Source organism: Cydia pomonella, chromosome 20 (assembly GCF_033807575.1).
Source record: "Cydia pomonella isolate Wapato2018A chromosome 20, ilCydPomo1, whole genome shotgun sequence".
Lineage (NCBI taxonomy): Eukaryota > Metazoa > Arthropoda > Insecta > Lepidoptera > Tortricidae > Cydia > Cydia pomonella.
Window position 1 is genome coordinate 12,415,975 of NC_084722.1, and position 13,134 is coordinate 12,429,108.

At 36.2% G+C, this 13,134-nt stretch overlaps 1 protein-coding gene across 6 annotated transcripts in view; it reads left to right on the plus strand.

Moving 5' to 3' along the window:
* LOC133529010 (uncharacterized) overlaps window positions 1-13,134 on the plus strand; it is a 621,251-nt gene that overhangs the window by 580,577 nt on the left and 27,540 nt on the right. For all 6 annotated transcript variants that reach the window (XM_061866585.1, XM_061866588.1, XM_061866586.1 and 3 more), the window contains exon 10: window positions 12,514-12,644. In XM_061866585.1, the coding sequence (XP_061722569.1) occupies window positions 12,514-12,644 (131 nt within the window). The remainder of the gene's footprint in view (window positions 1-12,513; window positions 12,645-13,134) is intronic.

Sequence of the window (13,134 nt, forward strand, 5' to 3'; positions counted from 1 at the left end):
GATCAAATCGCCAATTTTGCTCGCATACGTCGACCGCCGATTATGACCAACTTTGTGACGCCAGTATTCACGTTTGGATGCTTTTTTTTATTTAGTGTGCTCAAAAATCACTATAAATTGGAGATTGACGCAAATTTCTTTTCTGATCAAATCCGAGTCCGATCTGATAAAGCCGAGTGCCAGTGAATTTCGGCTACGTGAGATAATCTTCGCATTTCCCGTCCCATTTCGCCCTGTTTCCTTGTAATCGCACGATCAAACCTCGCGTACTAACGTGTGGTAAACTAATATTTGTTCGTAACTCTGTCAAATTTAGAACGTGTACTTACGTGTCACGTGATATGTAACCTATTAGGTGACACTTGAGGATGAGAATTTCCTAGGGCCTTTTGGGAATTGTAATGATAGCTATGTTTGGTTTGTGCGGTAGTGATAAGACTACTATGTAGTTTTTATTCTAATGATTGTGTGGTATCTATGTATAGATAGTGGTAGAAATAGAAGAGTAAGTTACAGCGAAAAATATATTTTTGTTCTGAAAAAATAAATCTATCAAATTTAAATTAAATTAAATATCATTTATTTTCAAGACTCTAAGGCCCATAGATACATACGTTACAAATTAACATACATAAAATAATAAAAATCTAAAATCATTTTGGCGACAGAGTTTTCTCTTGCGTCACCTTTTTTGGTGTAGGATTAAGTTATTCGCATTCCCAATATCATCGGCGAAGCGAAAGCCCACAGCCTTCGCTGGTTCGGTCATCTACTGGGAATGGGAGAAGATCGGGCTGTCAAGAGAGCGTTCTTGGGACAACCGACTGGTCGCCATCCGTTGGGTCGGCCCAGGTATCGCTGGGAACACTGAGCACGCTGTATTCTGTGTGGATCACGTCAGTAACTGGCAAGAAGTTACACAGGATCGGGGCACGTAGCACGCTCTCGTTTCGGAGGCCAAGATTCGTTTTGGATCACTGGACCAAAATAGAAGTTAGTAGTTAATTCTCATTATATCATCTCAAGCTGACTAGATTAAACTTTTAATTATAGGTTGTCATATTTCAAATATGTTAAAATCCTTGATTCTGTATTCTAATGGCTTGAAGGGGTTGAGTCTTTAAAGCTACTGCTTTACCACTCAGCTACCAGTCTCGATTAATGAAACTAGTCCCTGTTTCTGACAAAATAAATATTATTGCTCGAAACAGAGGCAAACAGTTTTTAACGCGCCGGCAACGCGCGTTTGTGTCGGTGTCGATAGTTACACACGCGATACGCAAACTAAATTCAAAAAAGACGCGTCGACGGCACGTTAAAAAAAAGCGGTGTGCTCTTGACGGTTGAAGGCCTTTATTAAAACTCATTTCAGCCTTTCATGCATTTACCTTATTATTATTATTATTATTTTTAATTTATTTAGAAACCAAACAGTCGTATAAACATATCAACAATGCAATACAAACAATGTACCACAACAAAAGGAAAATACAACAAAAAGACCTGGAGGTTCATAAATTATAAATTATGTTAACTGAAATAAATATAGTTATAAAGCTAATGCAAATTTTTGAATCCGATAGAGAAATAAAACTGATATCTGTACTTATATATTAAAACAACTTACGTTTAACTATATTTTAGACTAGCCAACGAATTTTGAAAATAATCTACTTCGAAAAGATTTTGATTATAGTAACTAGGAACTCGTCTGAAAAAGGTATGCCTGGAATAGTTTTTGACAGAAAAACTAATATGAAACAGCGATCGAGGGCGTAAGGGGTGATGCGGACTACTGAAAGTAACTAATCTTAGTAGATTAGGACAATTAATAATATTTTTTAGAATTTTAAACAAAAACATAACGTTTAAATATATCCTACGGTTAAAAAGAGAAGGTATTATATGCATGTAATATGGACTTTGCCACATTCACTGGCTGTTTACAGAATCGCAATACACTGCAGTTTGTGATATGTCCAGCATGTCCTCTGGGGGCAACATAAACTGCCATGCCGCACAGAAACATAAATTTTATCTGACATCCCGTCTCGTATCGTATATAACCGAACCTGTGGGCTTAATATTTTTATCGGTCGTTGAGCTGCAACTCAAGTTCAACCGAATCTGTAAGGCCGCAGACTGGACGCAGGCGGCTCGCAGCGCGGCGAGCGGCAATTCAAGGACGTTCATACATTTGGTCGAGCGCTATGTATGTGAATGTCTTTGATTTGGCGCTCGCCGCGCCGCGCGCCACTTACGGCCAATCCGCGGCCTTATTGATATTACTCACATGAGGTGCAGCGCTCGCTTGCTTTGTCCAAATATTAGTAAGTAATTCATCTCTTACTTTAACATCGCAAATGATACTAACGCAGCCATATTTGCTCAAATACAACGGCCAAATGCCTTAATCTCGTAAGGTACTTAGATACCTGCGCCAAAGAAGGCCCCGTTCTTAAGTTTGCCTACGTTCAAAAGCTCTGTTTGCTAGTACCATAGACAAAACTGCAAATTCATATTAAACATAAAAAAAAAACCTAGCGATGGGCCTATTTTAGCGCAGGTCCCTTATATTTCTTATCTTAATGTGGTGTAACATGATTTCATGACCTCCGTGAAACAATATAACTTATCTAATAGTGTTCCCATCGTTTACGACCAGCAAACTATGGGTATACATGATTGAAGGTAGACGCTTGTGTGGCGATGATTGGAGCCTTGCCCATTTGCCCGCAAGATTGATAGTCTTGATGTACATAAGATGAAGCCATATTCGATAATGGAACATAGTACCTATTTCAGGTTGTTTATTTTGTAAATGATGAAAACAATTTGAAAAGTCGATCTTTATTCACAGAAGGCAATTGCTGGACGTACTTTAAAGTATATAATTTAAAAAGGGCTTTTATTTTAGGCTAAGCGCACACGTATACGGTTTTTCAAATTGAATAAAAAATGCACCGGCGCGAACGAAGTTCGAACTCGCGACTTTTCAGCAAGGCCTACATACATAATATAAATGTAAACTTTTCTCTGATTCCAGTTATGGTACACGAAGGCAGTTATGAAATCATCAAGTAATTAAAAAAAAAACAGTCGGCGATAAAAGCTTACATTGAAAAAAAAATTCTACTCGTTGACTACTGGTTGAATTAAGATTTCGTATACCAAACTATAATTGCGTACTTTCCATGTATGTGCTCCCAACTCAACTATAAGGTTCATTGCGATACACTGTAGTCAACTATGTAAAAAAAAATTAACAATCACGTGCTGCCGCGCTCTCATAGAAAAGACTAAACGGGCGGGGGTCGCAGGGCACGGGGCGGAAGTCACGCATTTATGTACTGAGATACTTAGCAGTTTTCTTTAGTTAATTAGGTTTTATAGTAATAAAGTATTATTTTAGATGACTCGTAGAAAAATCTATTGTATACAATAGTAATATAATCAAGCTTTTCAATCTCGTACCTTAGTTAGGCAACTTAGCAAGCTTCATTGCCTAAACACGGTACTCGACTGAAAAGCTCTCTATTATATCATCTTTTCGTTTTATCGAGATTGTGTACATTATGTCGTATCTATTCATATACCGGGTGGGCCCTGTAACAGAAGCAATAAATTGAACTGTACTCCTCAAACTGACCGACATTTTTTCAGAGACAATTTACGTGACAAGCAAGACTGATTTTTTTTTAGAAAAGTTTTCTCGTTCGAGGTGTATAAATATATGTTTTAATTATTTGCTTTTAACTCAGCGTAAACGAGTGTTTAAATTGACTCCCGATCTAAATTCGGATTCCAATATTGATGGTAATCGGCTGTGAGTAATGCTCGACGTGGTTAAGTTTGGGGCTGCGGAAAGCGATACGAACGAGGAAAAGCTATTTTTGTTGGAAACCCTTGTCGATTCATTTTATTATTTACTTTTTAATACTAAAGGATTATTTATTACATAAGTATAGCAAATTAGATGACAGTTGAAGTAATGTGACTTAAAATGGATTAATTTATTGAAAATTACTTAAAATGTGTTTTACTTTAAATAATTTAAGAAATGGAAATATTTTTAGTCGTTAGCTCAAACGAAACAAAGTGCATATGAAAAAATCGGACAAGTGCGATTAGGTACAATACATAAATAAAACTACTAAAACATGATTTCCGCAAGAATTAAGTTATTTTATTATAATATTATAACATATTTATAACAATTTTGAAACTAACCGTGAATCATTCAAAACTGTTATTTATTATCCATTAGCATATCTATGATGTTAATTTTTAGAGAAGATATCGAAGCTTTAATTTTTTACTTTAATTAATCACTATTCCGTTAAGCTGTGTAGCGCTTATCGATATATAACCTGATTAAAATCGACGAGCCCACATCCCTTAACATTGCACATTTTTACGCACACATACAAAGTAGTGTAACCACCAAAATGGCTATGGCTTGAGTATTTAATTTTGTATTGAGAACAGACAACGTGGGACGCCTTGCGTTGACGTGACAAAACGACCGCTCAATTTAATAGTGCAGTCACACGTGCCTCCACTGGCTTATCTTAATTAGAAATGTTAATTTGTCGTTTTATAACGTACTTTCTCTAAGGTATATCCGGATAAGATCAGATGAAGGTCCAGATCGTTTGATTGCAATTGCTATCAAAATAGCAGTTATATTACATTACTAGACAATGTGTAACGCCATTTCATCCCCTCTTGCCATATTGTAGTAACCGCTCAGTCGTCTCAGTCGTTTGACGTATATTTAAAAAGTTTAATTTTAGTGGAAACGACCGGTTTGTTTCAACGTATGCAACTTATTCTCCTTGCTTTAGAATTCGAATTAGTCCAAGAAGGTTTTTCGGTCTGGTGTCATGAAAAAAAAATGTACCGAATTTAACTTTGAGTGTAGATTACTCCTAAACTATTTTATTAAGTCAATTAATAGTAAAAGCTTGTTTTCTTCTTAATCGCCGAAAAATAGTCCGTTCTTATCCGGGTATTCATTATAAATATAACAAACAATTAATTATTAGATTCAGCTTGGGCACAATGCTGGTATGCCATCTGGTCCGCTCCATTTATGGCTTTGGTCTCGGACCGTCTAGAACGCAAAATTACTAGTGTAATATTTTGCCTATATCCCTTTAGTCTACATTGCAAACGGTCTAGAACACAAAATGACCACTTATGGGTAGGATAGGTTAGTTAGTTATCTTTTAATGGCCGAAGGCCAAACCGCACAGAACGCGGGGCTCAGTCGACATCGCTAACGTAAAGGTAAATCGACGATACGTAGATAAATAAAGGTCTAAATAATTGTAGTCATTTTGTGTTTGCGATATAGACTAAAAATGAAATATAGGCAAAATATTACACTAGTTATTTTGTGTTCTAGACAGTCCAGGACCAACCCGATTTATGAACGTTCAAGGATAGCAACTCGCGTCCAATACCTACCCCTCTGCGTGATTGGATCGCCTTGATGCATCAATGTCATAATGAAAACTACTCAAAAAACTGGTTATTGGTACTCTATGGTACCTATACAATATGTGTGAGTGCTGCACTCTGGCGGCAGAACATTGCAGTAATAAGTACCTTCTATTGTATCAGGCCCAGTAAGACGTTGAGAACCCGTGTAGTTGAAGCACTTTTTTTGTTTTTAAGCACTAAGTATGCTGCCGTGACAAAACAACCGCTTAATTTAAAAGTGCATCCACGCGTGCCTCTCTCTTATCTTAATTAGAAAAGTTAAGGTGCAGTGAGTAGAGATTTCGAAAATTCATGGCGCTACGAGTAGTTTCAATCATAGTACGGTTGTTAAAAAATAAGAATAGCAATTTTGAGGCCTGTCTTCAGTAATTTCAGCGATTTTAAACTTGATTAAACAACTTTCGCTTGAAGTTATATGATGGAGTTTAAAATATATCTGGCATACTTATCGGATAAAATTGCAAAATGTATTATAGCACACAACTTGTATGTGCGTTTAATATAAACTACTTACAAGTAAAGAATATACCAAGAAATGTGTTTAAATTACGCACACAACTTGAGCAACGTTTCTATTTTAATTGATTCTGTCTCTTTTCTTGCCAATTTGAGCAGTTGTCAAATTTTCAACTGAAAACTTAACAAATTAAAACGAAGCATTTGAATAGAACTGTAATTAATTCCAGTCTAAATGCATTTGAAACGAAAGCTTAGCATTTAAATACTGGTAGTTAAATGCTATCTCTAAGAAGCCGATTCGGACTTAACATTTTGATATGGTTTCTTATTTTGATATTTGATACGACCCTGAATCATGTCTACGGCTATCTCACGCACGCCTATAAGTGCGAGCGAGATGCCTTATAAGGCTTCTGATTGGTTCATGATTACCAATCAGTGTGAGCCGCTTGCGCTAGTTGCTGCTTGCTGCCTTATGATGACTCAAGGTCGTGTCAAAATGGATCTGGGTATGTCTCTAATGAACCTGGGTATCTCCTTAAACTACGTCCAAGTAACAGAGAGGTAGGGCACAGCGAAATATCATCTCGCACGAATCTGAGGGCCTACCGCGAACTACGTTTGACGTTTTGCCTCCCTGTCACACTTACGCACGAATTTACATGTGCGACAGAGAGGCAACACGTTGAACGTGGGTCGCGGTACGCCCTGTGGAGCAAACTAACCTTCGTTTTACGTTAATAGAAGAACACAGCCAGTGTAGAATCGGTAACGCGCGTGTACTTATAGCACCACTAGAGTTGCAAACGCCCTTGGGTTGCGTTGACTGCTTGAGACGAAAGTGGACGAAGCCGCGCGAAATCTCCTTTCCATTCAAACGTAGTCCTCATTTTCCTTTCTGGATATTATCTTTTATGAAAATCTTTTGACCCAGATTGATGTAAGTATATCAACCAAATACATTAGATATTTTATTTCAATTTTTATTTATTTAAAACTAAATAATTGTATGGAATTTGTTGTCGGATTCTTATAATAATCAAAAAATCGACAAAGTCAAACAAAGGGGTACAGCTAATGTACGTCAAATTAAAAGTATGGAAAAATATTTTCCATAATATTAATATACAGAGAGGAAAATGGGGACTACGTTTATATGAAGAAGCGGTTTTCCCCTTTGGCGGTTTTGGCCTTTTCACACTTAACGTCAGGCAGTCTGCACGCTTGATTACTAATGCCGTGGTCTTTATACCACCGCATTAGTAACAAAACCGCATCAAATTGTGAAAACAGAATCGGCTTCCAGGGCCTTTCATTTGATAGTCGTGGGTAATCAGGAATATAATAGACGCTCACAGTCAAGTAGTTAACCCGCGTTTAATGATGAGCTTTTATGACGGAGTTTTAAAACGGATTTTATTTAACAACAGGGCGGTTCATAGGAGCTGAGAAGAGGCTCTGTAAAATTAAGAGGGCGCTATAGATCGTGTGATTCACGACGACACATGTCTTGTTTCGTAATGTCAAATAGTATTTGAAAGAGAGGTGTATTGTCAAAGAAAACTTTGTACCGACGTTTTACTGCCATCTTTCGACACATAATTAAAACTTTTAGAACGCCATTTGACTTTGAACCTTATTTTTTCACTGATAGTTCAATTTGTTAAATATAAAAAGTGGCGCCATCTTACCGGGCACTACCTAAAGGTAATGGCGCCATCGCTCGAAACGATAATCCTATACCTTTGGCCTTTGATTTATTAGATGGCGCCACTTTTTGATATTTAACAAATTGAACACATATCAGTGAAATAATAAGGATCAAAGTCAAATGGCGTTTTTTAAAGATTTAATTATCTGTCGAAAGTTGGCAGCAAAATTTATGTCGCTACAAAGTTTTCTTTGACAATACACCTCTCTTTCAAATCTCTTTGGTGATGTCATGTTATCAACGGTTTAGATTTGACAAATCTGCGCGTCATCGTGTTGCTGTTTTTATATTGACATTTTACACGTTTTAATTAAGGTAAATGGCATGAAAAAAATCACTCAAACTACTACTAAGTATTACATATGTTAAAACGGGTCACGTATTTTAAGTCGAAAACGCTGGACATGTTTCACTCCGTACCGAGGAGTATCGTCAGGAGCTTGCGTTGACGGATGGCGGATATCTGTCTCACGGAAGTTTTGTTATTTAACATTATTAATATGGCATGACAATGCTTATACTTATTAGGGTTCCGTACTTCAAAAGGAAGAAACGGAACCTTATATGATCACTTTGTTGTCCGTCCGTCTATCTGTCTGTCAAGACCCGTTATCTCGGGAACACGTGGCATCGAGTTGAAATTAAAACAATATACTGAGGTCTACGGGCCCTTGAAGCTGTAAAAAAAATCAAAAATTCTAATTTTACGTAAAAAAAAATACGATCGATTATGCCGGAAAAAACGTATATATATATATTTCCACACTCTCAAAATTTATAGGGTACTTCGTCTTACACTACAAGTATAGTTGTTAGCTTTGTAGCTGGCCCCCAACGGCTTATCGTTTGTATATTGTTAACTACGAGTAAAACCGCGCGTGCCACTTAGGTGAAAAAAAAAGGGCCGGGTCTTACCTGAAAAAAACTTTAAGCGGTTATTTAATTAGAACTCCTAGGGTAACTGAAATAAGATTCAAAATTAACAAATGGAAAAATAATTTGCGTATTCTTGTATGGTCCCTATACGGTTACGGAGTGCCGGCGAGTTGAACGCTACCGAACCAGTCTAAAATGTATCCTCGATATGCGGAACAAAGGCGCGTTATCGGAGAGCGCACCTACACTGGTTTTTTGAGCGTTGGACTAGCCCGCGCTCAGGTGCCAATTTGAATTATACGACCCTTTTTTGCAGGTAGTGGCACGCGCGGTTTTACTTACCAAAAGAAAAAGGATAAGCCGTTGCGGGCCAGCTACAAAGCTAACAACTACCTATATAGGGAAACATCTCTAAACTATAAAATTGTTAAACACCAAATAAATAAGTTAAGTTTGTACGGAACCCTCTATGGGCCAGTCAGACTCGCACTTGTCCGGGTTTTTTACCGGTATACTTATTTTGATAACCTGGATAAAATCTATGGAAATGATAAAAAAGAATCTGTATCAAGGGGATTGTGCTTGACTTAATTTTGTTACCATAATTATCCACTCACATGATTCCAGCAACTAAGGTTTCAACATTTCGCACCTCTAAAATGATCGTCGCAACTCGAGTTGCGAACGGAGTGTATGCGGTTTTTTATTTCTTATCTGTGAAGGGCTGCACAGATATGGTGTAAACAATTATTAAAACACAGAATACCAACGTGACAATATTTAAAAAATGTTTCAACCACATAGACATAACCACAGTATTTTTTATCTATGTCACTTTGCAAGTTGTTCGGAAAAGTGCGTGTGTTAAAAGTTGCTGCGTGTTTTAAAATGCCGTAAGTATTCAAATTTACATATTTCTGTTAGTATTATATATTAAATTACTCCGCGTTTATTGGTCTATTAGATTAAAACTATATTTTAGACCAACTTAATATTGATGACCATAAAATCTCACTTCAAACCAATAACTCTGTAGATTTTTGGCGAGTTTCCTATTTTAATGCCCTAGATTTCTATGATTACCAAATATATCTTGAGCAACCTATAGTCATTAAATAGTTCGATTATTAAATTACATTAATAAACAATAAAATGCATTAAATCACTGTGTATTATCCAGGATTAGCGAACAAACCATGTGACGGAAAATTGTAAGTAAAAACACAGCAACTGTGGTTGCTTAAATCATTTCTGTACATCGTAAGGCATGTGGTACACTAGACGTTGCATACGCGTTTTGGGGTGTTTGTTACTACTTACTTATAATTTCTATTTACTAATATTTCTTTGCTATATTGCCCGGATCCTGGGGTAGCTTGCCGTTTCTCGTCTGGCAGTGAATGTGTTAAAAGTTCCTATTTCTGTTGAACATCTGCACCGCGCGACTGTTGTGTCTCCGACCTAAATAGGTAGCCATCTTTGTTTTTGACATGGCGCAGGTCAGTTTGTTTGTTTATTTACGTTTGTAATCAGTATAATTTCATGTGTTAATAGTTACTATTTGCTTATTATGCTTAATTTGTTGTAAAGTGTATGTTATGGTGTATATATTATACGTGTTAGTGTAGTTATAAGTTAGTTCGGTTGTTGGTGATCGGCCGTTTTAAAAACACCAAAGTTTAGTAGGTATGTAAATACTCTTTTGTTATTTTAAGTTATAAAGCCACTATCATTGTGATAATTACATAAATTATGTATTTTATTTCAAGGTAATTAGTGTCTTAAACGGTTTTTTACTATATTTTTGTACTTCAGTGTCTAAATTAGCCACAAAAAAATCACGAACATAGCACATAGTTACACGCCAGGTGGAGCAATTCGAAAGTTCCTTATCAGAATTTGAATCAGTTTTACTCTGCAATTTTATAGGTGAGCTCTCAAGGTATTTAGTATCAATTAAAAGCTTATTAAGCCTTCTTTAAATTGAATACAAAAAAAAGATATGTTATCGATTTAGATTTTTTATTAAAAATAGTTTTCTACTATAACTCGGAAATTATTCCTTTGGGTAAACTTCGTGAATTTTTAATAATTATTTTTATTATAACAGCAAATAGCTAAAGTAAGAAAATAAATTTCTTTGTTTCTTTACCATTATAAAACCGAAAGAATTATTCCAAATGCTTAAGCAGAAGCAAAGTTATCGATTTTTGAAGATATCACGACACTGTGCCGTCGTATCTGCGAAATGGCAGAGCAATTCAGGGCACCTTTCGTTAAAATCGGAATCATGTGAGTGGTTATAATAATTTTGTTTACGCAAAGCTACTTATGTTGTCTATGTCAATATTAGTAATCATGCCGAGTTGATAAACAAAGACTAAATTACGATCAGTATTTACTCGTTTCTGATATGTCTCTTTAATAAAATAAAATAGTATACATATACAAACAAGTAACTTACAGAGACTAATATATCATACAACCCTCCTTTAGACACGCAATTCACACAAACTTATGATTAATTTCTTTCCTGACAGATTACACGGGGCTCACGAGTTATCTCGGAAACTATACCGACTATCTACTTCGTATTGTATAGTGGAAGCATATCGTAGATGTCAGGAGTTACCCTCGTAACTTATATGATAAGTAATTTGTAACACGTGTCGTATTCAATCGACTATATGATTCTTAGGCTCCAACGTATCTGCGTTACGTGACAATTTATTGAACTATCGAGACTTCTTTCTGTTAGGGAATTTACGGGTTATTAAGGATTCAATTTTCCGTTTCTTCTTCTTTTAAAATATGGCCTTCATAAAATCTATGATGATTTTGCCAATGTCAAGTTCGTTGTTCAGTAGCAACTTTGAAAGTGTGCTCGTAGAGCATGACGTTGTTCGGTAGTTGATTTTAGTAAAGAGATAGCTGGACTTTACTAAAAGCCACGATGGATTGCCGGGTGTTGATTAAAACATTTCAAGATTACTTTTTCATTAGCTGCACACTTCCATGTTAGTTCACTGCATAATAAGCTATCATTATTACACTTTAAAAAACATTAATAAGCAAAACCCAAAAAAATATTCTCGAGACGTCTTCGCCATCTTGAATCTCAACGAGCAATTTTCCGTTTAAATATATATATATGTATTAGATTTTTGTTTAACTTTTTAGCTCTGACAATTAGAGACTTTTACATCTCTAAAAAATTTTAGGTTTTTAGTATTTGTCTATTATACATAATTTATTTAAGAATTAGTATTTGAGAATTTTTTGAGTTTTAGTTCGGATGAAAAGAAAACCTATACTTAATAAAAATATGCCATAATACCGACAAAATGTTAATTTCTACTTCTAATGTACCTACGTTAGAAATTATTAAAAAGGTGAAGTTCTTAGTAAGCAAGATAAGATTGTTTTTAATGAGAAAATGTTTTTTGGGAAAGTAAAGGCATACAGAATAATTGAGTATATGTTTTCTTATCATTTTCCTCGGCTTTTTCTCAGTAATATTCAATTATGTCGCATGGGTACTTACTCATAATTAGGTAATGAAAACCAGCGGAATACTTGGTAATAAAACCCAAATATATTTTTATAGGTAACTACTTACACATATGCGATTTTCCTCAATTTTATACTTAGCACGGTACTCTGTTGTCCAATGCTCAGGTATCTAATGTACCTATGCAATAACTTTAGATTTAAGACAATGTGCTATTTACAGGAGTTGTTATTTAGGTACTCCATGATCATGGCGTTTGTAGCAATACCGAAAGATCTAAAAATATTATAGGAGTAAATTGTTGTACAATAATTTTAATTCGACGCTGATCACTTCTTATTCCCGCCGGGAAATGATCACAGCTGCGTCAAGTACTACAGCATCTAGTTCGTATTTTATTTAAACTCGTTTTACTAATTAGTAACTTATTCCAATATATCTTCCTTAGGGTGATTGGGCCTACCCCCACCGGCCTGGAGATTACGCCACGCTCACTCGCAAGTACCTGGGATCCCTCTACTGGTCCACCCTCACACTCACCACCATCGGAGACCTCCCCACTCCGGAGACCAACGCCGAGTAAGTATTTAGCTATCGTAGAGCCATATGTAGAGTCGTGAAGAACATATTAATACATTAGGTAGGCAATAAAAGTCAGGTACCGTACCTTTTATGCTACCTGCACTACTATTGCGAGCCCCGCACCATGAGGCCGTGCAAGTTCGAAAAAGATAACATGGTTCCGATGATTTACGAGCTGTCTGGCCACTTAATTTCGCAGCAAATATAGTTTCATAGAACGACCGAAACATCGTGACACCCATGGGTGAAAGTGGCGTAGGAGTAAGGTCATTCTAAACACAAATATTATGTCATTGTCAATGGCAATACATTCAAGGAATGTACATTTTCGTAAAACAACTGGCCAGTACCAGTAGAAAGCACTAAATATAATTTCCTCAGGAGTAGGAGTATGAAAGGATATGTCTACCCTGATGAATGGAAAATCGAAACTACTTACTACTTTGACACCAGAGGGCCTACCGCGAACCACGTTCGACGTGTTGCC